Below are 24,860 nucleotides of genomic sequence, written 5' to 3'. Positions count from 1 at the left end.
TTGTCTCCGCTCCATCCTCAACATCCATTGGAGCGCTTTCATCCCTAATGTTGAAGTACTCGAGATGGCAGAGGTCGACAGCATCGAGTCCACGCTGCTGAAGATCCAGCTGCGCTGGGTAGGTTACGTCTCCAGAATGGAGGACCATCGCCTTCCCAAGATCGTGTTATATGACGAGCTCTCCACTGGCCACCGTGACAGAGGTGCACCAAAGAAAAGGTACAAGGACTGCCTAAAGAAATCTCTTGGTGCCTGCCACATTGACCACTGCCAGTGGGCTGATCTCGCCTCAAACCGTGCATCTTGGCGCCTCACAGTTTGGCGGGCAGCAACCTCCTTTGAAGAAGACCGCAGAGCCCAAAAGGCAAAGGAGGAAAAACCCAACACCCAACCCCAACCAACCAATTTTCCCCTGCAACCGCTGCAACCGTGTCTGCCTGTCCCGCATCGGACTTGTCAGCCACAAACGAGCCTGCAGCTGACGTGGACATTTACCCCCTCCATAAATCTTCGTCCGCGAAGCCAAGCCAAAGAAGAAGACTTAAGGTGGTATGTGAGTGGAAAGAAAATGTTTGAAAATCACTTCTCTAAATGAAAACAAGTATGAGAAGATCAGATTTCAGATTTGTCAGAGTTCATATATGACATTCTTTTTCCTGTGGGAGAGGCAGAATTATCCCTTATTGATAATGCAAGAAAACAGGTAAACAAATAAAGAATTTTAAATAGATACAGTGATACAGCCGCTCAGCACACTTGATGAAAGGTCTCCACTCAGTGGCTTCAGGAAAGATGTACAGAACATTCATGCAGCATGCTTGCATGGAAAAATTGGGTTTTATTTTAAAAGCGGGATGTTTTGAAACTTTAGTAAATCAAATTTAAAATATGTAACAACCAAAGCAAAATGAGTTGTTGGATACAACAGATGATGAGCAGTGACATTTCAACCCTCTCCTTGAACTAGGAAACGATCCACCCACCCACTACACCCGCAAGTAGTGCTCTAACCACAATACAGGCTGAAGACAGATTAACATCAGCATTATCAAATCTGCAGACTACAGTTTTAGTTTCTGTGGGTGGTTGGAAGCCACTAATTAAATAAATTAAACGTGAACCATTTTACAGTCATTTGTCAAATACCTGAGCAAAATCTGCTAATCAATGTGGAGCAGCGATACTCAACACGTGAAGGACCACTTGCCCTTTTTCAGATCAGAACGGTGACTGTATCGGTCTCTGTTTTTGATTGTTGACTCCTCTTTAAAAGATTATGTCAGTTTTCAGATGGATGGAATATCTCTTAAGACTTTGCTGATACTGTATGAACAACAGTAGAATGACACGGTGGTATGGAGCATTCTTGAAAAACAGAAAATGGCTGTATTATTACTAAAAGGAAAATAAATATTTTACTTCTAGTTTTTCTTTCATGGATTCCCATTATTTTGGGATAAAGAAGAAAATATTTTCTGTTTGCATATAAATCTTGGCATGCCTGTTGATTATTTTAGGGAAATGGAAATGAGTCTGATTTGGTCACAGATTTGTAACTGAGTTAACTCAGAAACAAACAGTGTCTTGTCACTCTTCAAAGGCTGGCAGAGAAACTGCTTTGATATAAGTGAAAATTGAAGGTTTAGGCATTTGCCCCAGACGAATAGCTGAAAGGACTCGATACAATGAGACACTCATTTATCTGCTCTTTAATTGAATATCTGTTTTATCTTCCCTTATTTTAGAACGAGCCTCTTTTTTTTTTAACCAGGAAAGGAAAATGAAGGGCAGATGGAGGTATGTGTTTTGGATCCGTGCCAGATGAAAGGATTAAAACTGAGAAATCGAGGCTCTGGGATAATTGCAAAGAAGATTACACTGTATAACTGGAAACGGCTGTAGGTGACCCCAAGATAAAGAATCAGAGAACTGAGCAACTCTACACTCCAACCAAAGAGAAAGAGGACACCGAGACATCTCTACTGCGGGGAATGCTATCGCGTTTCATTCGGCTTTACACCTAAAAGACTGCGCAATAATTCAGAGGGACCGGTAGCTGGTGAGCAGGGTTTGAGAGATGTATTTATGAGGCTGGAGAAGCTGGTATCCAAAGAGGATCTGAAAAGAAGAAAAGACTCTGCAATCAACAGCATTAAGAATGAAGAAATGTTTCTAGTTTGACTCGAGGGAAGGAAACGTATAAAGGACCATTGTTTGACCTAAACTCCCTCTGTTGCTCCATCAGGCTCTGCTATTAATTACAGAACACTGGCAGTTTATTAAAATCCGTGAGTTGTAATCCTCAGCGTGAACAATTAGAACAGCTTCCAGCAGTTGACAAGCACTTATTTTGCACAAAAATATTAATTATACAAAAGCAAATCTTGAAGTGGAAAGCTTGATGATATTTAAATTATTTGCTGAGGTACCTTTTGGTGAATTATTATAGGCTTTATAGAAGATTGTGGAAGAGCTAAGAGGTTAGATGACTGGGCATTTAAGCTGACGTCACCGAATGCTTCTCTTGGATTGGGATATTTTGGCTATTTAGTGTTCTTTAAGTCTGCAAGGAACAGATCAACAAAAAGTGTCTGTATTGTTTGTGCTTCTGAGCTCCCACTGGAAGACATTTTTTAAAGTTCCCTGGCGAGAAGGAAAAGAAATGCCCACTAACGGAACACAGCAGGCTCTAAAGATCCAATTTGGATTAATCAATTGCAACAATAAGTACTTGACAGCAGAGGCATTTGGTTTCAAAGTCAATGCATCTGGTGTCAGCCTAAAGAAGAAACAAATTTGGACATTGGAACAAGATGATGGCAACAATTCCGTAGTCTTTTTCAAGAGTCATCTTGGGCGCTACCTGTTGGCTAATAAGGATGGCGGTGTGTCATGTGAGACAGAGAAACCTGATGTGGATTGTAGGTTCATAGTGATTGCACATGCTGACGGCAGGTGGACTCTGCAATCTGAACCCCACAAGCGGTACTTTGGTGGAACTGAAGACCATCTCTCGTGTTTTGCCCAGACTATTACCGAGTCGGAACTATGGTCAATTCATCTGGACAGCCACCCTCAAGCCAACCTTTTAAGTATAAGTCGGAAAAGATATGCCCATCTCTCAGTGCAAGAAGACAAGCTTTCCACTGATGGAAACATTCCTTGGGGGGTGGATGCTCTCATCACCTTGATCTATCAAGAGAAGAAGTACAGTATCCAGACCTGCGACAATAGGTTTCTGCGTAATGATGGAAAGCTAACAAAGAAGCAAGACCCGGGCACCAGCTATACTTTGGAATTTAAAGCTGGGAAAATCGCCTTCAAGGATCATGAGGGGAAATATCTGAGTGCAATGGGGCCAAGCGGTACTCTGAGATCTGGAAGAAATTCCAAACCTGGCAAGGATGATCTTTTTGATTTGGAGCAGAGTCATCCCCAAGTGATTTTACGAGCCTCCAACAACCGGTTGGTATCAATCAGACAAGGTAAGATCTTTCACTGCATTACTTTGACAAGGTTGAAACGGAATAATGTGGAATATAATTCCACATTATAAAGAACATATTGCAGTAAAATCCCTGGTATCTTGCACCTTGGGGATTGGTAGATGCCAGATTTTCCAGTTGGCTGAGATGGCTTGTTGCATGATTGGTGAATTAACAGTGAAATGTGCCAATTTTAACCTATTTATTGTCTGCCACTTTTTTTGACGTTGCTTGAGGCTGCTGGTTGCTTGAATCCAGATAACAGTGGTTTTACTGTATTAGTGCCATGAATTCAATGACAACCTCACTGCAAAAATTAGTATTTACTGAAGAAATATGTCGGGAGAAAAGCATCAACTTTGTGTTTCAGAAAAACTCAAAAACATTTCTGAAGACATCACAGTTAGGTGGAGTCATTTCAAGTTCAATTATTTTTATCTAAAGTATTCCATGTGATATTGACAAATGGAGAATTGTGCTAGGATCTTGGAGCAAACTTTCCTAAAAAACTGCATTATAAATGCAGCAGGCATGTTAATAGCTTGTTTTACTATTGAAGCCCACCTTCCATATTCTGCCCTATGAATTGCCCTCATGTGGTTTTTTTTTCCCTAAATGCCACCCTGAACAAAGTTCCTCATCAGTCTGTAATCAGGGCATTCAATAACAGGAATTCTTTTTTCTGACAATCTGATTCATTCATTAACAATATATTATTTACTAAGATTTGTAATGAGTATATGATCAGATGATCCAGCTAAGTTAGGAAAATAATAACCAATTAAAAAGTAATAGATGGGGATTTTTTAAAAATAGTATTATAGTTTCATATAGTGTAGCAGAAACATAATTTCCGAGAGCAACACATTCCATAAGGATTGTCACAGTTATCAATCTCGATTGTCCTGGCGGAGTACATATTCCTACCTCCATAACTTTCTATTGGTGAAACAATTACTGCTGCCTTTATCATCCCATGATGTGACGATTAAAACGTGCTATAAACTGGCCACTCTCCACAGACTTAAGCTCAGTGAAAATCCTTCAGTAAATTTTGTAACACACCAAAGCACTTCAGCCATAAAGTCTTGCCTAGGCGAGCTCCGTGATAAGTCATACATTGGTCTATTTTCAGATAGCTGATGTCATCACACTTCCTGTCTTTGTAACCTCTTCCAGACCTTTGAAATCTGTGTGTTCCTCTTATTCTGGCCCCTTTATCGTCCCTGTCATTAACTGCTTGGAGACGTCTTCAGCTACCAAAGCCCTAACCTCTGAAATTCTGTCTCCCTTTCCTTCTTTAAGACAGTCCTTAATGGTTAACCTCTTTCATCAGCTGCTCCAACATCTTCCTAAATATTAGGGTTAAATTTTGGTTGGTACTTTACATATAAATAAAAAGGTATTTTTACAAATGCAAATGACAATCATTTGCTTCTCTGCATTAATCATTTATTGCTGCACCTGCCTGATAACTTTTAAAGCCCCTCTGATTAAACTTCAAAAACTTCTGTTTAAAAATTATATTTTTTTAGGAATATGTAAAAATGGTGTTTTCCCTTTCAAAATTGCTACCAGGTTTTGAAGAACCTTTCCATTCATGAAACACATTATAATTCATTAAAGTTACCCTGATCCTAAGAATGAGGTGCAGAAAAGTTCTAAGATTTTAAGTAGACAGTAATACTCTCTCATACTAACTCCACTTGAGCCTACACCTAGTCCCTCGCCACCATTTGAGCCCCAAACAATCCTTCCGAGTGAAGCAATCCATTTCAATTCCCTGCCCCGTTCCCTTGCCGACATGCCCTCATCCCTCTGTCATCCTCCTCCAGGTCTGCTTCCAAAAACAACTCCCAGTCAATTCTCACCATTTCTCCTCCTGTGTCCCAACCTTATCTAATTAACTTCTCCTGCCCATTCTTCCCTTCTCCTCATCCTTTTAATTCAGGTGCTTGCCTGCTTTTCACTCATACCTTGAAGAAGGCCTGAAACGTTGGTAATATCTTTCCTTCCTATGGATGATGCAAGACCTGCTGAGTTCTTCCAGTATTACTGAGGATACAGCTGGACCTAGATCAACTGAAAAGTCAGACACAGTGGTGGCAGATTGAATTTATTTTAGATAAGTGTGAGAAAATGTGCACTGAGAGTATTGTGTAGACTTCTGGCTGCTGCACCACAGGAAGAATGTGGTAGTGATAGAGACATCCCAAAAGAGATTCACTGAAATGCAGGTACCCGCACATGGAGAAATCAGATAGGCTTGGTTTATTGTCATTACAATATATGAGACTGATGGGTGACTTTCTGGACAATTATAAAATTATGAGGAGGCTAGATTAGGATAGAGAGTCAGATTAGGGCAAGCAGGAAGAAATTTAAAAGAAATGTAAAGGTTAGGTTTTCTGCACAGAGGGTAATGAATATAGGGAACAAACTGGCAGAGGAGGTCATAAAGGCAAATAAAAGTACAATGTTTAAACAACGTTTAGACAGGTACGTGGATAGGAAGTATGTAAAGGCACACGAACCTAATGGGATTAAGCTTCACAGTCAGTATCAAAGAGATGGGCCGAAAAGACCTGTTTCTGTGTTCTATGTCTATGACTCAATGGTTAGCAATGTTCAACATGCAAAATCTTAGTGTTCATCTGATCCCTGCAATATTTTCACCAGTTTATGCTATTGATAAAATACCAAGGACAAAATTATTTTTGAGTCTATTGCATGTCTGGATTCCTCACACTAATGTCTAGTCCAATGTGCTAAAATTTCAGAGCTCAATTTTCTTTCTGATTATTTTAATAAAACAGTGAAGCATAACAAAACAAATGAGTTTTTCTGTAAACATGGCCGAATTCTTCCCTATACTCCTGAAACGTTAACTGAGAAAATATTATAAACCAGGGCTAAAAGTCCATGTGAGCAGAAACAGTCCTTCATACACACCAACATCCTCCTGGTTCACCTTACACTGAATAATTTATCAGTTTAACTACTTGATGAAAACTGTTCGCTTTCCTGAAGTAGGGTTCAGCAACTAAGTTAAATTTAAATTGCAAATTTTATTTACAACTTGATCAATGAAACCCATGCTACCCAATTACACTCAATTAACCTACAACCCCGTACAGTTTGGAGGAGGGGAGGAAACCGGAGCAGTCAGGGAAAGCCCACATGGACACGGTGAGAATGTATAAATTCCTCACACACAGGGCCAGATTCGAGCCCAGCTCACTGGCGCTGCATTAGATCATTAGCCCCATTAGACATGGCTGGTATAGAGTCCTTCGACCCATGATGTCCGTGCCAAACATTATGCCCAAATTAAACTAAATCTCTGCAGCTTGCACACAATACCTATTCCTTGATTCCCTGCAATTCATCTCAAAGCCTCTACTATCCTTGGCAGTCTGTTCTAGGCATCCACTCCTCTCTGTAAAACCTGCCATGCACATCTCCTTGACTTTTCCTTCATTCACTTTAAATGCAGGTCTTCCAGTATGAAATAGTTTTACCCTGGGAAAAAGATTCTGATTGTGTAACCTACCTTTGCCTCTCATAATTTTATAAACTTCAATCAGGTCTTGGCCTTTGACACTTCAGAGTAAACGATGTGCAAGTTTGTCCAAACTTTCTCCATTGTTCATACACTCTAATCCAGGCAGCATCCTTGTACATCTCTTCTGAACTCATTCTTCCTGGAATGAGGCAACTAGAACTGGACTCAATATTCCAAATGCGGCCTAACCAAAGTTTCATATAGCTGCAAAATGACTTCTTTACTCTTATACACAATGCCCGACCAGTGAAGGCAAGCATGCCATGACCCTTCTTTACCACCCTATTTACTTGCGTAACCATTTTTCGTGGAGCTATGGATCTGGACCTCCTGATCCCCTCTGCACATCAGTGCTTTTAAGAGTCATGCCATCAAGTATATAATTTATCCTCACATTTAATCTCCCAAAGAGCAACATCTTACACTTGTCCAGATTAATCCTATCTGACCATATCTATAATTGTTGTATTCTTTGATAGCTCCCTTCACTCTCCACAATTCAATGTACCTTAACTCTATTTACCTGCCAGGATACAAGCATATTCTTCACAAAATACTCAATAACTATTCTAATAATCTAATTTAAATACCCCAATTTGGGTGGGAGATTTCTGTATTATTGGAATACTATTCTTTGACTATATGAACATAATAAATGGGAGAAGGAATACACCATTAGGACACTTGAATTTGTTCTGCTTTTCAATAAGATCATGGCTAATCTGACATTGACCATTTTCCTGTCCTTTTCAGATAACTTGACTCCTCTGCAGACTGAAAATCTGAGTCAAGGAGCGCATAAGATTATAGTAATTCCCATATGCCCACATAGTTCCTGTCTCCTGACCAAATTACTCCTGGTTGCTTTATTACTCCATATTCCCGTTGCAATGTTTGGTTTTTTTTCTTTTCATTCAGCTCAATTCTTATCCTTAGCTTCAATAATAACTAAAACAACCTTTGAGATTCCTGAAAGAAATATTCAGGATTATAGTTTCATGGTCAAGGTCATTCACTTCTGCAGTCTAAGGGACTTAGAGCTCCAATTGCAAATTGCTGAATTTGTGAGTTTAACTATAGGCAAATCTGCCCGCCAAGAGATAACGAGTTCTGTCAACACTCAGCTGGGTTCTCAGCAGGTATAAAGACAGGATTTTGTTAGGGATAGGAGGAGGAGATGCATACAGTCACGGATTTGGGGCAGATTACACTAATCAACCCTGAAGTGTAATATCTTGGATAACAGGTTATGTTTATCATGTTGTTTCCAAGCAACAGGGTTGTTTGCTCTGGGTTTTATGGTAAAAGCCACTTGTTACTCAAGTCGCTTTTACATACCATTGTTCTCAATCTCTGCATAAAGGGCACACGTTACTGGTCCCCTCCATATCCCACCCATAAATTATAACTTCCTGATGTGGAACCATCTATGGTTATCTGTCTAACCGTTCAATTGCCAGGTCTTTGTTTTTTCTTCCGGTAATGCCTCTGTGCTTTTGACTGTGATTTTATTACACATTGCATATAGTGAGCTCGAGCTCTTCTTCTGTGTGAGAAGGGAGAATGAGCTTACAGATTTACCAGCCAGTGATTATTAAAGAGATTTCCAATGTAAAACGCTTTCTCCAATAGCACACTGATTTGCAGGCCAACTACAGTCAGTGGGCCTAATATAAGAAAGGACTAATCCAGCCCCATGACAAAGGTGATTATAATTTTGCATTGCACATCAAATTCTGTCCAAAGGTAATGGGCTTATACGCATATGTAGGTATACGTAAGAGACCTCTTCCAACTAATGGTATTAGTGCGTGGATTAACATCTCTTACCTCATTAACCACTCACTCTACCTCTACTTAACCTTTAGACAATTCAGTTGAAAGAAAATATACCAGTGGTTATCAACCTATTTTTCCTTCATATTTTTTTCTTTCTTTGGCTTGGCTTCGCGGACGAAGATTTACGGAGGGGGTAAATGTCCACGTCAGCTGCAGGCTCGTTTGTGGCTGACAAGTCCGATGCGGGACAGGCAGACACGGTTGCAGCGGTTGCAGGGGAAAATTGGTGGGTTGGGGTTGGGTGTTGGGTTTTTCCTCCTTTGCCTTTTGTCAGTGATAAATCCCTTACTAACTACAGAGTATCTATGGGATCCTAAGGTGATATGCGAGTGGGGAGAAAAGGTTGAGAACCACTGAAATATACCCATCTTTATTATTCTAATGAAAGTAGTTATGGATAAAAATGTTTCAGCCTATGACCAGGAAGTGGAGTGACATTGAGAAACATAGCATAAGCAGATATTAACAGCTAGAGGAACTCAACGACATCCTTCGGTAGAAGTAGTCCATCAACGTTTCAGGTTGGGATCCTTTATCATGACTAAAGTAGGAAGGGGTGATATCAAAGGGGGAAAGGGAACGGAGAAGCAGGAGAGCGGTTAGGAGGAGATAAGGGATTGAACTGTTAGAGTAGCAACAGCTACTCCTCCTTTCTGCTCCCCACTCCCACTAGCAATATGCAATAAAGGTTGTTCGTGTGTAAAAAAAACCTTTTCCCCCCAGAGATCTCTATCTCTCCATCCCACCTTCTGTCCAACACCCTATCATGCCTTAGCCTCTATCTCTTTCCTTTCTTTCCTCTCTTGATATCACTCCTTCCTTCTTTTGTCTCGATAAAGGGCTCTGACCCAAAATGCTGACTGGCCATTTCCATCCACGGATGTTGCCTGTCCCTGCTGAGTCCTCCAGCTTCTGATTATTTGCTCAAGATTCCAGCATCTTCAGTTTTGTGTTTCTCGATGGACATCTCTTTTACACCGAGGAAACTCTCATGAGAAAACACTCTATCTAAAGATTGGATGACAGCTATAACAGCTTCTCCCAATTACACCAGACTAATTTCTTCATTTGAAATGCAGTAAGTAGAGGATAGTATAAATTATTGGCAAGAATTTCAGTTGCTTACTGCAATGTAGTCTCAAGCTCACTTAACCAGGGAATAACCTCTCTATTTGCTGTAGTATGGTCACTGCATGCAGCCTACTGTAATTCACTCAAGACCTATCTAGCCAAATTTGGTTCAGATTATTGTTTTAAAAAAAGAGAATTTTTTTAAAAACGTGGTTCATTAACTTAGCAAAAATTTGTCAGGAACCAAAAATGAGAGTTAGGGTGAATTTCCTCCTGTCTGGTTTCATTACCAAAGGAGAATCAGATTAGGATTTTGGCAGCCATTGAGAAAGCATTGCTGAAGAAAAAGGGTAGGCTCTCCAGTATCCAGGCGAGGGTGGGGGGGGGGGGGGGGGTCACCATGAAACTGAAGGAGAATGCACTATGGCAACTGTCACTTCATATCCAGATGGCAAAGGGGATGTAGTTGTGAGAGGGGTGTGGGTGGAAGATGGGTAGAAGAGATCAAAGTGTGGACAAGTCCTACACTGAAAATAATTGTCAGGAGAATAGTTTGGAATAACAATGTTCATGCATATTTCTCACTTGCATTGCTATCCAAATGGACAATGACTTTATAAAGATAGCACAGCAGGAGGCACAAGATGGGAAAAAAAAACGAGCATTTATTGTTAACAATCAACAAAATACTCCTGATCTAAATTCAGAATCACAGCTGGTGACAACACAAATTACTAAAACTACACCAAATGTATCAACATCTTCTGTTGCAGCTGAACAACGTTTTCAAAATTAGACACGACCAGGTCTATTCAACAGGTATCTTAATAACAGGCCCTTTTGTATTAATATGTTGAACTCATTGGAGCAAGTCCAACCTAAGGACCACTGTTTAGCTTCTGGTTCATTTTAGTATTTCTATCCTTCCATTTCTGCAACATACATGTAAAAAAGACAAATTATTTTTGTTGCTGACTGCTTAGTAACACCTCATTATGTTGTTGAATACCACTTTTCACAAAAACATAGCAATGATTTTTTGAGTTGTAAATGACTGGAATTGTGTCTGAACTTAATCTACACTGTTAGATTAGAAACAATATCAGATGCCACATTCTTTTTAATTGCCAATTATTGGATCTGATCCCTATATGTTCCCACAAAAAAAGTCTTGTACTTTCTTCCTTGAGACTTCACTGATCTGAGACACAGCAAAGAATGTAAGTCTGCACTGATCATTACTGTGGGAACAATCAGGAAGGAGTGGATCTCAGAACAGAACAAATTTGTAAGCCTATCGTCTTCAGATAGCTTCTTAAAAAAAATAGTTTGGATCAGATAATTAGCCATCAAAAAATGCAGAAGTTAGTACTAGTGCCTTACAGTTCTGGAGATTGAGTTTGATGTTGACCTCAGGAGGTATCTGTGCAGTTTGCACATTCACTCTGTGGTCACACTGATTTCCTCTGGCTGCTCTGGTTTCCTCCCACAACCCATAGATATGCTGGTAGGGTTCATTGTTTTACTTAAGCATAGGCGAATTGCAAACAGAATCAAAGAGCTGCTGAGAGAGAATAAATTGCATGAATGGAGGGAAATAAGTGGATAAGGAATGGGGCTGATGAGAATTCTCCTGTACCCAACAGGAAACATGGCCTCCTTCTTTGTCAATGCATGAATAACGTAAGGTTAAGATAGGCATTGAACCAAAATGTGCAATGTGTCAGTGGGAGCTGGCATTTCATAGCTCGGCTTGTTCACTGTCCAGTTGTTTTATATTTTTGTTTCTACCCCTAATTTTTTTCCTCTTCTTTCTTTGTGGGTTTGATCATTTCTGGGCTACAATTCCACAGGCAGAATTTGTCTTCCAACACTTGACACTGACATGTCAGTGTTACTGACATGTGCCAGACAATCAGCTGTAAGGTATGTGGGAGGTGGAAGGGTTAGTAAGCTCCTCCTCACATTTGACATTCTAGCCCCTTCCTTTCCTTTCCCAAATATTTCCAGGGAATCTTTATAAGCACATAGCAGGAGTTAAGTTTAAAATGTTACCAATAGTGCAGCACCCCTTCAACATTCAAACATCAGTCGAGATCAGCCATTCTCAACCTTTCTTTGACCTTGGTCCCCTTAGAACTCTGCTCAAAGGTTATTTGCCCCCTTCCCTATGATGCAATCATTTAGTTGGTTTCTTCCATACTTCTCTCCTACCAACTACATTAAAAAAAACATTAAAAATGTAATGATTTCACTCCATGGCCCCCTTAAATGTGTGTTTGGCCCCCCATTAAGAATGGCTGGTTTAGATGATGTCTTGAAGAAGTCTGCTGAATGGAATTGTGCCAAAAGACTTTCTAACTCGGGTGAAGTGCTATCATTGATCCAAAACTGAAGGGGAGCAATGAAACCAATATTATAAGCTCTAGGCCCAGACCAGCTAAGACCAGTTACCTGAGCACAGGTCATGTCTGAACTTGGGTAAATTGCCTGGCAGATTCTTCCATTCATTTCATCACACTTGTTGAACAACCTGGAACAATTGACATAAACTGAACATTATCTGCAGCAGGAAAGCGATGATACCACATTTCCCACCTGAAATTTATGAAATTAAAATTAGAACAAAAAGTTAGATTTCAAATTTATTGTCAGATACATACACGATACATGTGATACATACATCACATACAACCCTGAGAATGACCACTTATCAATAGTGCAAAATAAAAACGGTACTCAATGTACACATGTAAAAGAAATAAATGTAAACAAACTGACTGTGCAATACAGAGATTTTTTTTTAAAATCAGTACAGTACAAAACTAAGAGTCCTTAAATATGTCCCTAATTGAGTTTGTTGTTGAGGAGTCTGATGGTGGAGGAAAACTGGTGGTGCGAGTCTTGTGGCGCCTTTACCTCTTTCCTGATGGTAGCAGCAAGAACAGAGCGCATGCTGGGTTGTGAGGATCCTTGATGATTGCTGCCGTTCTCCAACAGCAGCGTTCCCTGTCAATGTTCTCGATGGTGGGGAGGGTTTTGCCTGTGATGTCCTGTGCTGCGTCCACTACCTTTTACAAAGCTTTATGTTCCGCATCGGACTGGTCAGCCACAAACGAGCCTGCAGCTGACGTGGACTTTTTACCCCCTCCATAAATCTTCGTCCGCGAAGCCAAGCCAAAGAAATGTTCAGGGGTGCTAGACTTTGATGCAGCCGGTCAGCACATGGAGCTAATGCAGCGTTGGCCATTGTACTTCCCTCAAGAAAAAATTCAATCTTTTATTTGTTTTAAAGATTCATTTAAATTCAGAAAGTCCCTCTCACTTTGTCCATAATCACTAGATTTCATGATTTTCCCCCAAACGTATCTTTGCCAACACAATGTTCAAAATAATTTTATAGAAAGCTGTGAATGTTTTTTTTATAGCATACGAGGTGTAATTTAGTAGAGTATAAATTTACATTGATCATACTGAGTCACAATTAATCAGTGATTCCAAACACGTGGGTTTCCCCTGAGTGATCTAGTTTCCTCCTACATTTCAAATGATGTGCTGGTAGGTAAACTGAATGAATTGGTAAAATTGGCCAAAAAGAAATAAAAGGAGTTGGTGGGCAAGGAGTACAGGAAAATGTAGTGAGGGGAATGGAAATTGGCATGGACCTGATGGGCTGAATGGCCTCCTATGCTATTATAATTGTAGCATAAGGTGACCAAATGCAGATTCTCTTTGACTATTGTTGGAACAAATTGTTATGTTCCTGACCCTGTAATATAAACTCTCATAGAGAGATTGTTCAGTGTTTAATGCCAGAGAACATCAGCTTTTTTTTTCATTATTTGAGATGAGTGCAGATATTGAAATAGCAACGGCTTTCCAGGTCCAAAGCTTCACCAGAAGAGTGAATGTTGGGAATGATTGCCAGGCTCCTGTCCATTAGATGCAGAAATGGAAGGTAGGATTCTTAGTGACGAATGGTTATGGGTTTGGAATTCCTGCAAAGTCACCCAGCCCAATTCAAATCTGGAAAATGGTCCCATCCTGAAACATTGACTGCCTACTCTCTCCATGAGCATTGCTTGACCCATTGAACCCCTCCCATCTCTCAATGTTTGCTTACGATTCCAGCATCTGTAGTTATTGTGTTTCTCCATCCCAAATAAATCCATTTTAGTTTATCCAGGTCTCTTTCATTTGGCCCATGAGGAGATCAGGATGATAGTGGGGTGGGGAAAACCCCCTTGCTGAAGATGTTCTGGCTGTAGTGGAATGGAAGGAATGGTTCATTAATGTTACGGATCACCTCAACCTTTAAGAGAAAAATATTGGAGGGGGCTGGGTAGAGGAGAGGGAGGGAAAGGGGTAGGGAAAGGGGAGAAAAGACCACTGTGTAAATTTAATGAGATACTTTTGTACATATTTTGGTTGATATGGTTCACAGTGTGAAAATTAAAAAATTATAAAAAAAACCTTTAAGTGAAAAATAATGTGTTTATTGCTTACTGATATTGTTTCATAATGACCTTGTATCCAGACTCTAGTTCATAATTTGCTTCACCAAGAAATTGCAGATGCAAAAATACAGAGTGAAAAAACAAATTGCAAGACGAATTCAAATGAAATCAGGCAGCATCTGTGGAGGAAAATGAATTGTCAATATTTTGGACCAGGAGTGACTCAATGTAAAGAGGATAGCAGTTGGGGTGAGACACTAGCCCCTGGCCTCTTTATATTTGCTATCTTCCCTCTCCAATCAGTCCTGAAGCAAGTCTTGATCTGAAATGCTGAATCTAAGCCCTTTCAAACTTCCGTCTAAAATGGGCAATTTGCACGGTTAGCGGTCCAGTTATGTGGCAGTTTGAAAGGGTCAAATCAGGCCATCTCCATCAGAACCCAACCGGGACTCCCCTCCTATCTCAGAGGTAGTCAGGGAACCCAGTTAAGCTTACTTAGGACTCATCCACGGCCGATTTGAAAGTGAAAATGGCCAACTCACTTATTCCGCGAGCGCGTGTCATGCGCAGCCAGCATCTGAACATGCGGGAATTTTTCCAGTGAGTGCGTGCTGCGTCACTGTGGGGCAAGATCCCCCTTAAATCACCGGATTGGCAATTTAATGAGTAGATCCCCCTGAGATCACCTTTGCCCCAGTAATTGCACCCAGGGTCCAGGTGCTGCAATTTGTAAAGGGCTAATAACACTCCCACCTCCTCCCACCATAGATGCTGTTTGAGCAGCTGAGTTCCTCCAACAATTCCTTTAATGCTTCCAATTTGCTGCCATGACTACTGCTGAGTTAACCAGTTCAGCCATCTGTGAATGTTCAAAGTATCTTCTGAGGGTGCTCATTATCGAGTCAGTGAAGGAAAATCTACACCAGAGATTTCTACTGCAGGAACAAAGAGCTGAATCAGGTTTCTCAAGGTAGAAGCATTTACAAAAATTAAATCATAAATATTACTCAGAGCGTATCAAAATCATTTTTTTCAATGATTGTCTATATCAGCCATTTTCAACAGGGGGCCTACTGCCCTCCTAATGGCCACAGCCTATTTAAGTAAAAGCTTTGTTTTCTTTTTAACGTAACAATTTTTTTCCCTTTCTTTTATGTAGCCCATAGGAGAAATGCAGAAGAAATCAAAACCTCTGCTTCACAGGGAAGGGGCCCCATAAACTTTGAGCAGAAACCTCACGGTGGCATAATCAATAAAAGGTTGAGAATGTCTGGTCTATATAATGAGTAATATTAAAAAAAAACGATTACTTAAATCAAGTATTAGTGGTTTTTTTTGGTCAGATACACTTATGGTCATCTTCACAAGTTTACATTTCAAAGATGTTTGGAAAACCAAGAGGGGCGCATCTTATAAAGAGGGGCACATCTTACCCTCACAAGTTTACATTTCAAAGATTTTGGAAAACCAAAAGGGGTGCATCTTATCTTCACAAGTTTTACATTTCAAAGATGTTTGGAAAACCAAGAGGGGCGCATCTTATCTTCACAAGTTTTACATTTCAAAGATGTTTGGAAAACCAAGAGGGGCGCATCTTATAAAGGGGGCACATCTTATCTTCACAAGTTTTACATTTCAAAGATGTTTGGAAAACCAAGAAGGGTGCATCTTATAAAGAGGGGCGCATCTTCACAAGTTCACATTTCAAAGATGTTTGGAAAACCAAGACGGGTGCATCTTATAAAGAGGGGTGCATCTTATAAAGAGGGGTGCATCTTCACAAGTTCACATTTCAAAGATGTTTGGAAAACCAAGAGGGGCGCATCTTATCTTCACAAGTTTTACATTTCAAAGATGTTTGGAAAACCAAGAGGGGTGCATCTTATAAAGAGGGGTGCATCTTCACAAGTTCACATTTCAAAGATGTTTGGAAAACCAAGAGGGGCGCATCTTATCTTCACAAGTTTTACATTTCAAAGATGTTTGGAAAACCAAGAGGGGTACATCTTATAAAGAGGGGTGCATCTTCACAAGTTCACATTTCAAAGATGTTTGGAAAACCAAGAGGGGCACATCTTATCTTCACAAGTTTTACATTTCAAAGATGTTTGGAAAACCAAGAGGGGCGCATCTTATAAAGAGGGGCGCATCATCACAAGTTCACATTTCAAAGATGTTTGGAAAACCAAGAGGGGCGCATCTTATCCTCACAAGTTTACATTTCAAAGATTTTGGAAAACCAAGAGGGGCACATCTTATCTTCACAAGTTTTACATTTCAAAGATGTTTGGAAAACCAAGAGGGGTGCATCTTCACAAGTTCACATTTCAAAGATGTTTGGAAAACCAAGAGGGGCGCATCTTATCTTCACAAGTTTTACATTTCAAAGATGTTTGGAAAACCAAGAGGGGCGCATCTTATAAAGAGGGGCGCATCATCACAAGTTCACATTTCAAAGATGTTTGGAAAACCAAGAGGGGCGCATCTTATCCTCACAAGTTTACATTTCAAAGATTTTGGAAAACCAAGAGGGGCGCATCTTATCTTCACAAGTTTTACATTTCAAAGATGTTTGGAAAACCAAGAGGGGTGTATCTTACAAAGAGGGGTGCATCTTCACAAGTTCACATTTCAAAGATGTTTGGAAAACCAAGAGGGGCGCATCTTATAAAGAGGGGGGAAATGTTTGTAGGATCAGGAGCTGGAATATGTAATTTCAAACCAAAGTTTTTTTCGCTTTGCATTCACTTTAAAAAGGTGCAAACAAGTTATTTTAAGAATTAATTATTGAATTTGATAGTACTGGAATTTTCGTTCCAGTCTCCGTAAGCTTTTGTGCAAACATTGAGCTGCTAGAGGGTAGAAATGGTCAGTCATCAGTTTAGTTTGGGATGCTTTATTGAGAACAGTCTTCATTCAGTTTTAATTCATCCAAGATCATACTCTTTTCTTAGTCATTATCATATTATTGTGATCCAGTAGATATTCAGGAAACTTCGAAGAGATGTGACTTTAATCTATAAACACAATGCTGGAGAAACTCAGCAGGTCAAACAGTGTATTTTATATAGCAAAGATAAAGATACATAACCAACGTTTTGGGCCTCTTGGTGAAGGGCTCAGGCTAAAAATGTTGGTTATGTATCTTTATCTTTGCTATATAAAATATGCTGTTTGACCTGCTGAGTTTCTCCAGTGTTGTGTTTTTCCTTCAATTCAATCACAGCATCTTCAGACTTTTGTGTTTTACTCCTATTTTAATCTAATTGGGTTGTTTTTTTTCTAGGTATGAATATCTCAGCCAACCAAGATGAAGAAACACATCAGGAAACATATCAGATGGAAATTGATAAAGAGACTAAGAAGTGCATCTTACGAACACACACAGGAAACTTCTGGACATTGGTAGCTCATGGAGGGATCCAATCCACGGCTACTGAAGTGTGAGTTATCTTACTCTCAGGAAATCGATTTAGACATCTGTTATAATGCTGGAGAAACTCTGAAAGCAAAGGAAGAGTCTGAGTAAATGAAGATGAGAATTGATCAGAAATGTTGTGATTCAATGACAGCCCCCCCAAAGATGGAATGAACAAAAAGGGATGTATGAGGAGCAGAGTCCAACCATAGTTTGTGGCAGTAAAGCATTTAACAGTGGGTTAAAAGATGAGCTGGCTGAACCACTGCTGACCATGTCATGGAAAGGACTAGTAAAATCAAAGGTGTGAGCCATCAATTTCTGGTACAATGCAGTTTGATGTCAGAAAAACTGGTGAGGAGAAATGAAGATCATCATGTTTCAGCAGGCAAAGGATGGGAGGAATAGTGAGTCCATTGGGGTGAAGGGAGAGGTGATGGGCTAAGTAGGTAATACAATAGGTCAGGGGAAGTAGAGCAAAGAATAAAAAGAATATTAGGCTCTGCATGGTGACTTTTGCAGCAACTCATTACATAGAAATGAAAATCACAAGGGCAACAAAATGAAAGATTGGAAAAGGTGAATAGCAATCTTATTATTTATTCCATCGCCCAAAAACATAATTTCGGAGTTATTGTCGTATTATTTCAGTACCCACTATAATGATGCATTTTTGTGTTGCCAGGACCATTTCTATTTTTTTTTTCATTTTACTGGCATTTCGGATCCGAACATTTCCATTCCTTCAGTGCATTACCCCTTACTTACCTGGATCACGTTGTTCTCCTTCAATTACATATTTTGATGGGAAGATATTGCTTAAGACTATAATTTGAGGTTGTAACAGAATAAAACAGCATCTGTGCAGCAGGATAACTTCAAAAAACAGGCAGAGAAATGTCTATAAAAACACAACAGTTTATGAATTCCTCCAGCAGTTTTGTCCTTCTGAGTTCCTCCTGTGTATTTGTGTTTTTACTTCGATCACAGCGCCTCCACACTTTGGTGTCTCACCATGTATATTTCAGCTTCAGTTCCCCATATAAAGCAATTGCCCAAACACAAGGATCTGGAGAGGGATTAATGTCAGCGATACACACAGCTACTTTAACAGATTTTAATGTTTTCCATTCCAGAGATGCCAACTGTATGTTTGAAATGGTGTGGCGTGGGAGAAGAATTGCACTCAAGGCCAACAATGGCAAATACATCTGTACAAAGAAAAATGGACAGCTTGCATCAGTGAGTGATTCAGTTGGTGAGTCAAGCAAAGAGAGACTTTAAACTATGAGAAATGTAGGAATGGGATTCATTATGTAATTTTCACTAATTATGAACATCAATTCCAAAGTCAATCTATTCTGACAATGTATAACTTGATCAGGTTAATTGCCTCAAATCAAATCGTAGGTTAGAATTCATGAATATGCAAACAAATTTGGTTATATGGTGCAATTTGACTGATAACGCCACTAAGTTCAGGACTACATTTAGAATTCCACATTAAAAAATGTGCTAAGACTTAGGAATAAAATAATTTATACCACTCTAGTGGAGTAGTAAGGGAGAGTCACAGTGTCAGAAATGCTCTCTTTTTCATGAGTCATTAAACTGAAGGTCCATGTCCTCTCTCAAATGGATGTAAAAGATTCTGTGATACAGTGTGCCGGACAACAAATTGACATCATAAAAGTGGATCATCCAGTTATTGCTGTTTGTTAGAGCTTACCATGTGCAAGTTTACAACAGCCTTTTATATTACATGATTTTTAAAAGATTCATTGGGTGACATATGGTTTGGGACGTTCTCAATGGCATCTGAAAGGCAGTACATAAATATAGGCCTTTCTTTAAAATACTGCTTGATATTCTATCCTAATGGAGAACGCATATTTCAGTGAGAAAACAGTTCAAACTCCATATATGGAGGACAGCAAACTGTACATCATCCAGAGTGAGGAATCTGGAAGGAATTATTTTCTGGTAGCAACAACATGCATGGACCACAGCCAACTGACATACAATTTTTCAATGGTCACAATCAATAAGTGGTTTCATGGATGGCTAAATGCTCCTTTTTATAAATTGTCTCAATGTCTTCAGCTTAATTTTTTTGCTTTTCAAAGCAATATAGACAAGAGCCTCATTAACCAAAATCTTTCAGCAAGTAACTTATGCTAAACCATCTATAAGCAAGTGAAGTGATCAAGAAACACAAATTTTGAACAATATGTTATTTTGTATTTATTGAGTACAATATAAAATGTATCAGATGTTTCTCTGCAGGGAATTCAAGGTGTACACTCTAAGGATATCAAAGGCATGTTCCAAGTCTCATGCTTGAACACATTTAGCTTTAATTGTTCAATGAGAAATATATTTCTCCAAGAAATTCCTGTTGACAGCTTTGTTAAAAAACTATACTGAAAGTAAATCTGTTCAACTCTACAATTTAGAAACCTCCACAAATTAATAATATTTTACTACAATATACTGAATTTATCTTGTCTGTGACATTAGGTGAAGATGAAGAGTTTACATTGAGACTGATTAATAGACCTATCCTGGTGCTACGAGGAGATCATGGATTTGTCTCTTACCACAAAAGCTCCAGCACACTTGATGCCAATCGTTCAGCTTATGATGTCTTTCAGTTAGAATATGAAAATGGAGCCTATCATATTAAGGGTGAGCACCTGGATTCTCTGAGCATGTTTTTGAATAAATTTCAAGCTCTGCCTACAGCTTTAAATTCAAGATAGATTAAAAGAGTTCCATTTTGGGTATGATACTGAAGCCCCCATTCTCCCACAAAGTTTTATGTCAGCCAAAAATTAAACCACCATCGTAAGACTAACAATAAAGTAGGGAAGAAGCTTTCCAGTGTAATGGCCACCACTTCGTCCTCAACCAATAATGGATCAGTCAATCAGTCACTTCACTGTTGTTTGGTAGAGCTTGCTTTGTAAAACCTGTTGCCATATCCAGCTGCTGTATATTTGTGGCTTTAATTTTATTTCAAAATTAGTCAATGTGTATGATATGTTTGTAAAAGCCTGAGGACATGAGATGGAACCCTTCTCATCACAGTAGGTATTTCATGACAAATAAACATAAATAAAAATCTTAATTGTGACATAAAACAAGAAATTGTGGGAAATGGTCAGTATTTCAGGCAGAATCTGTGGAAAGAGACACAGAGTTAATGATTGAGGTCAAAGGCCCTTCCTCAGACACACACTATCTATGACCCACTACCATCAAGAAGGAAGTAAAGGAGGATCAAAATCAGGCCTGCCAGGCTGGGAAATAGCTTCTACCCACAGGCTGTGAGATTGACAAACAGCATCCTGAAGTCGAGTAAATCATCCCAAAATATTTATATATTTTTAATTTAAATTGTCTTTAGGTATATATGTGATCATTATGTGCAGTGTACTGTGAGTGTGTGTGTGCACCCTCCTGGAGAAATCTAGTTTTGTCTGGTTGTATAGATTCAGTCAGATGATAATAAACTTGAACGTGAACTGAAACATTAACTCTCTCTCCACAGATGCTGCTTCATCTGATGAGCATTTCCATCATTTCTGTTTTTATTTCAGACTTCTGTGGACTTTTTAAAAAAATTCATATATAAATATGATGTTCTTGTTGGAATATGAAGAGGCCCGTCTTCGTTAATTTAATGGTAGTAATTACAGTAATAATGTCATGGGGAATTTTGTGCCCAAGGAATATTCCCAATTAAAAGGGAATACATTGACCAAAAACCTAAAACCCAACATTCAGAAATATTCCAGGCTTTGGACAATTGATAGGTGGCTAAGTCAGATCTTGAAGTTTAACTGCCTGTGAAAATTGTTTGCCACAATTTTGAGGGCTGACCTTTTCTGCACACCCCATGTTACTGTGTTTACATTTCCCGTCTCCAGGGAGGGGTTCACTGCTGAGGACAAAATTGCGCTGATCCAACAAACACCCTTGTGAGGTTCATTCTAGATAAACAAAATACTTCATGCATTAGATAGTGGGGAGAACCATTCCCTTCAAATACTGGAACAAGTAAGGTCAATGAAGTGGGGGAATTTATATACATTTATTATTATGCTTTAATCCACTGTTCTTTCCACCCAATTCTATACCAAGTACATATGTACATTAGGGTTAGGGTCTTACTTGCTGCAGCCATATAGATACAAATGATATAGCAAGAGTATAAATTAAATGATCATGTCATGATGAAGAAAAAGGAGATATTAAATGTAAAAGGATGGATATATAAATATAAATAGCATGAGGAAACCTTGAATAATAAGCAATAAAAGGGTAAAGAAAATTGAATGTAAAATGTTTGATTACAGATACCTGTCCATGTATCAATAGGTTCCTGGAGAAAATTTTTCATTGATCAACAATGAAGTAAAGTGTGATGGATGCTTGTTGACTTTACAACAGGTTCTATCCCATAACAAATCTGAACTTTGTTCTTTTGTCATAGGGTCTGATGGCAAATTCTGGTACATATCCAGTACTGGTACAATCCGCACTGACAGTATCGTTCCTGAAGACTTTTACTTAGAATTTAGAGATCATGGTCGACTAGCTATCAAGGGAAAGAATGAAAAATATGTGCGAGGAAACCAGGCAGGCACACTTCGGGCAGAAGCAGATGAAGTGGACAGTTCTACACTGTGGGAATATTAAAGGATGAACTCAGTCTCAGTACACTATGTGATTTCTAGATGTATGATATAATGGATGTGTAGGTGAAAATTGTAGGACAATCTGCAGAAATTAATATTAAATGTTAATAGATTTAAGATTTATTGTCAGAGTACATACATACCACCCTGAGATTTTTCCTGTGGGCGAGGCAGAATTACCACTTAATGGCAGTGCAAACAAAAAATGACTCAACATACACATACTCAACAAATAAAGAAATGTAAATATGCTGACTTTGCAATACAGGGATAGAGGAAAAAAAAATCAATAAAGTGCATAAGTTAGAGTCCTTAAATAAGTCCTTGATTGAGTTTGTTGTTGAGGAGTCTGATGGTGGAGGAGTAGCAGCTGTTCCTGAACCTGGTGGTGCGAGTCTTGTGGCACCGATATCTCCTTCCTGATGGTAGCAGCAAGAAAAAAGCACATGTGGTGTCGTTCCTTAATGATTGCTGCTGCTCTCCAATGGGACCGTTCCCCATAGATGTTCTCGATGGTGGGGAGGGTTTTGCCTGTGATTGCCTTATCATGGGCTGTGTCCACTACCTTTTGCAGGGCTTTATGCTCAGGGGTATTGGTGTCCCCATGCCAGTCTGTGATGCTGCAGGTCAGCACACTTCCCACCACACCTCTGTAGAAATTTGCCAGGGTTTCTGAGGTCATACAAAATCTCTGCCAATTCCTGGGGAAGTAGAGGCACTAGCATACTTTGTTCACAATGCCATTTTTGTGTTGGATTCAGGAAAGATCCTCCGAGATAGTGACTCCCAAGAATTTAAATTTGCTCACCCTCTCCACCTCTGATCTCCCAATGATCATTGGATCGTACACCTCTGGCTTTCCCTTCCTGAAGTCAACAATCAGCTCCTTAGTTTTGGTGACATTGACTGTGAGATGGTTTGTTGGTTCACCATTCAGCCTGTATGATGACTCATCTCCCCTTTTTTATACAGCCCACAACTGTGATATCGTCAACAAATTTGTAGATGGATGGTCATTTGTTCGGAATCTGCCATTTTCATGTTGTAATCTGAACTATGGGACCCCTTTAAAACGCACTCTATAAACATTAAAGATATCAACTGGTTTACATACTTGACATTATTGTATCCTTCAAGTCAGAAATAAGATAATTTTTTTTTAAAATTTAGACATGCAGCACGGTAACAGGTCGTGCCAGCCAAATCCACCCAATTAACCTTCAATCCCACCTCCCACCCTCATACATCTTGAAGGGTGAGTGGAAACTAGAGCACCCAGAGGAAACCCACGCAGGTACAGGGAGAACGTACAAACTCCCTTACAGAGAGTGCCAGATTTGAACCCAGGTCACCGGCACTTTAACAGCGTTGGGCTGACCTCTACAATAACCGAGCTACCGATTACTTGTACGCTTCAATTTCCAGCATTTAATACAGAAAAATATTTTATCTTAATCATACTAATTAAGTACATATGACAAAGTTTTATTTGACCTTTGATTAGATAATATATACTTCCGCTGGTAAAGCCTGGGAACAAATGATAAACAATTGCATATATAGTGTATCTCATCTCAGACACAATGCTTACACAATCAAGCATCTTTTAAGGTAAGTGGCCACATCAGCCAGATACAGAAGGGCATCCCATACTCATTGTACCTTATTAGGTCTCCAAACAGTAATATAGTCAAAGTATAAACAGTAATATTGTAAAAGACTTGCATGAGGCTCTAATTCTCATTTCCCACCACATTTTGTAGATGAATCCTTTGCTGTTCCAAAATAACTCATCTGATTGCACTGATGAATGGTACAGGAGGCCTGCCAGTGGCCTGGTGATTCAAAACATGACCTCTGATTCTACTAGCAGGTTTCTCCCTCAACAATTTCACATTTAAATCATTTTCCACAAAGAATTTTGTCCATTTGTATGTAGAATGGAAATGTACTTTGTTCAAACACTGCATGAGTCACTTGGTGGTACAGACAACATTGCAGTGCAGATCTATATTGTTCGACTATTTCATGTTTTCAACAAGGCTCTGTCCTGTTTAGTTAGCTAAATAATTCAGAAGAATCCTGTGGTAATGATTTTGATGTTGTTCTGGGTTTAGTTTTTGGAGATATTTGGAACATTAAAAAATACATGTATAATTATACATATGATAAAATAACAACAATGTGGTAACTGTCTTCATAAAGGGATCAAGGAATTTTGTGGATTATTTCAACAGCTTTGCAATGTAAGCTAATTTGAACATAATTTAGTAGAACAGGGGTGGCCAAACCGTGCGTCTCTTTGACATATAACTTGCGACT

General features: G+C 39.3%; 1 protein-coding gene across 1 annotated transcript; it reads left to right on the top strand.

Annotated features, from left to right (window-relative positions):
* Positions 1–2,613: 2,613 nt before the first annotated feature.
* On the top strand, positions 2,614–24,311 carry fscn2b (fascin actin-bundling protein 2b, retinal). The gene is made up of 5 exons (XM_069930127.1): positions 2,614–3,485; positions 17,704–17,860; positions 18,972–19,093; positions 20,356–20,523; positions 22,334–24,311. Exons 1-5 carry the CDS (start codon positions 2,663–2,665, stop codon positions 22,537–22,539), a joined length of 1,476 nt encoding a protein of 491 aa, XP_069786228.1. The 5' UTR covers positions 2,614–2,662; the 3' UTR covers positions 22,540–24,311.
* Positions 24,312–24,860: the final 549 nt, after the last annotated feature.

Source organism: Narcine bancroftii, chromosome 3 (assembly GCF_036971445.1).
Source record: "Narcine bancroftii isolate sNarBan1 chromosome 3, sNarBan1.hap1, whole genome shotgun sequence".
Classification (NCBI taxonomy): domain Eukaryota; kingdom Metazoa; phylum Chordata; class Chondrichthyes; order Torpediniformes; family Narcinidae; genus Narcine; species Narcine bancroftii.
The sequence above is the reverse complement of the archived record's forward strand: the minus strand, read 5'-3'. Positions and strand labels throughout refer to the sequence as shown.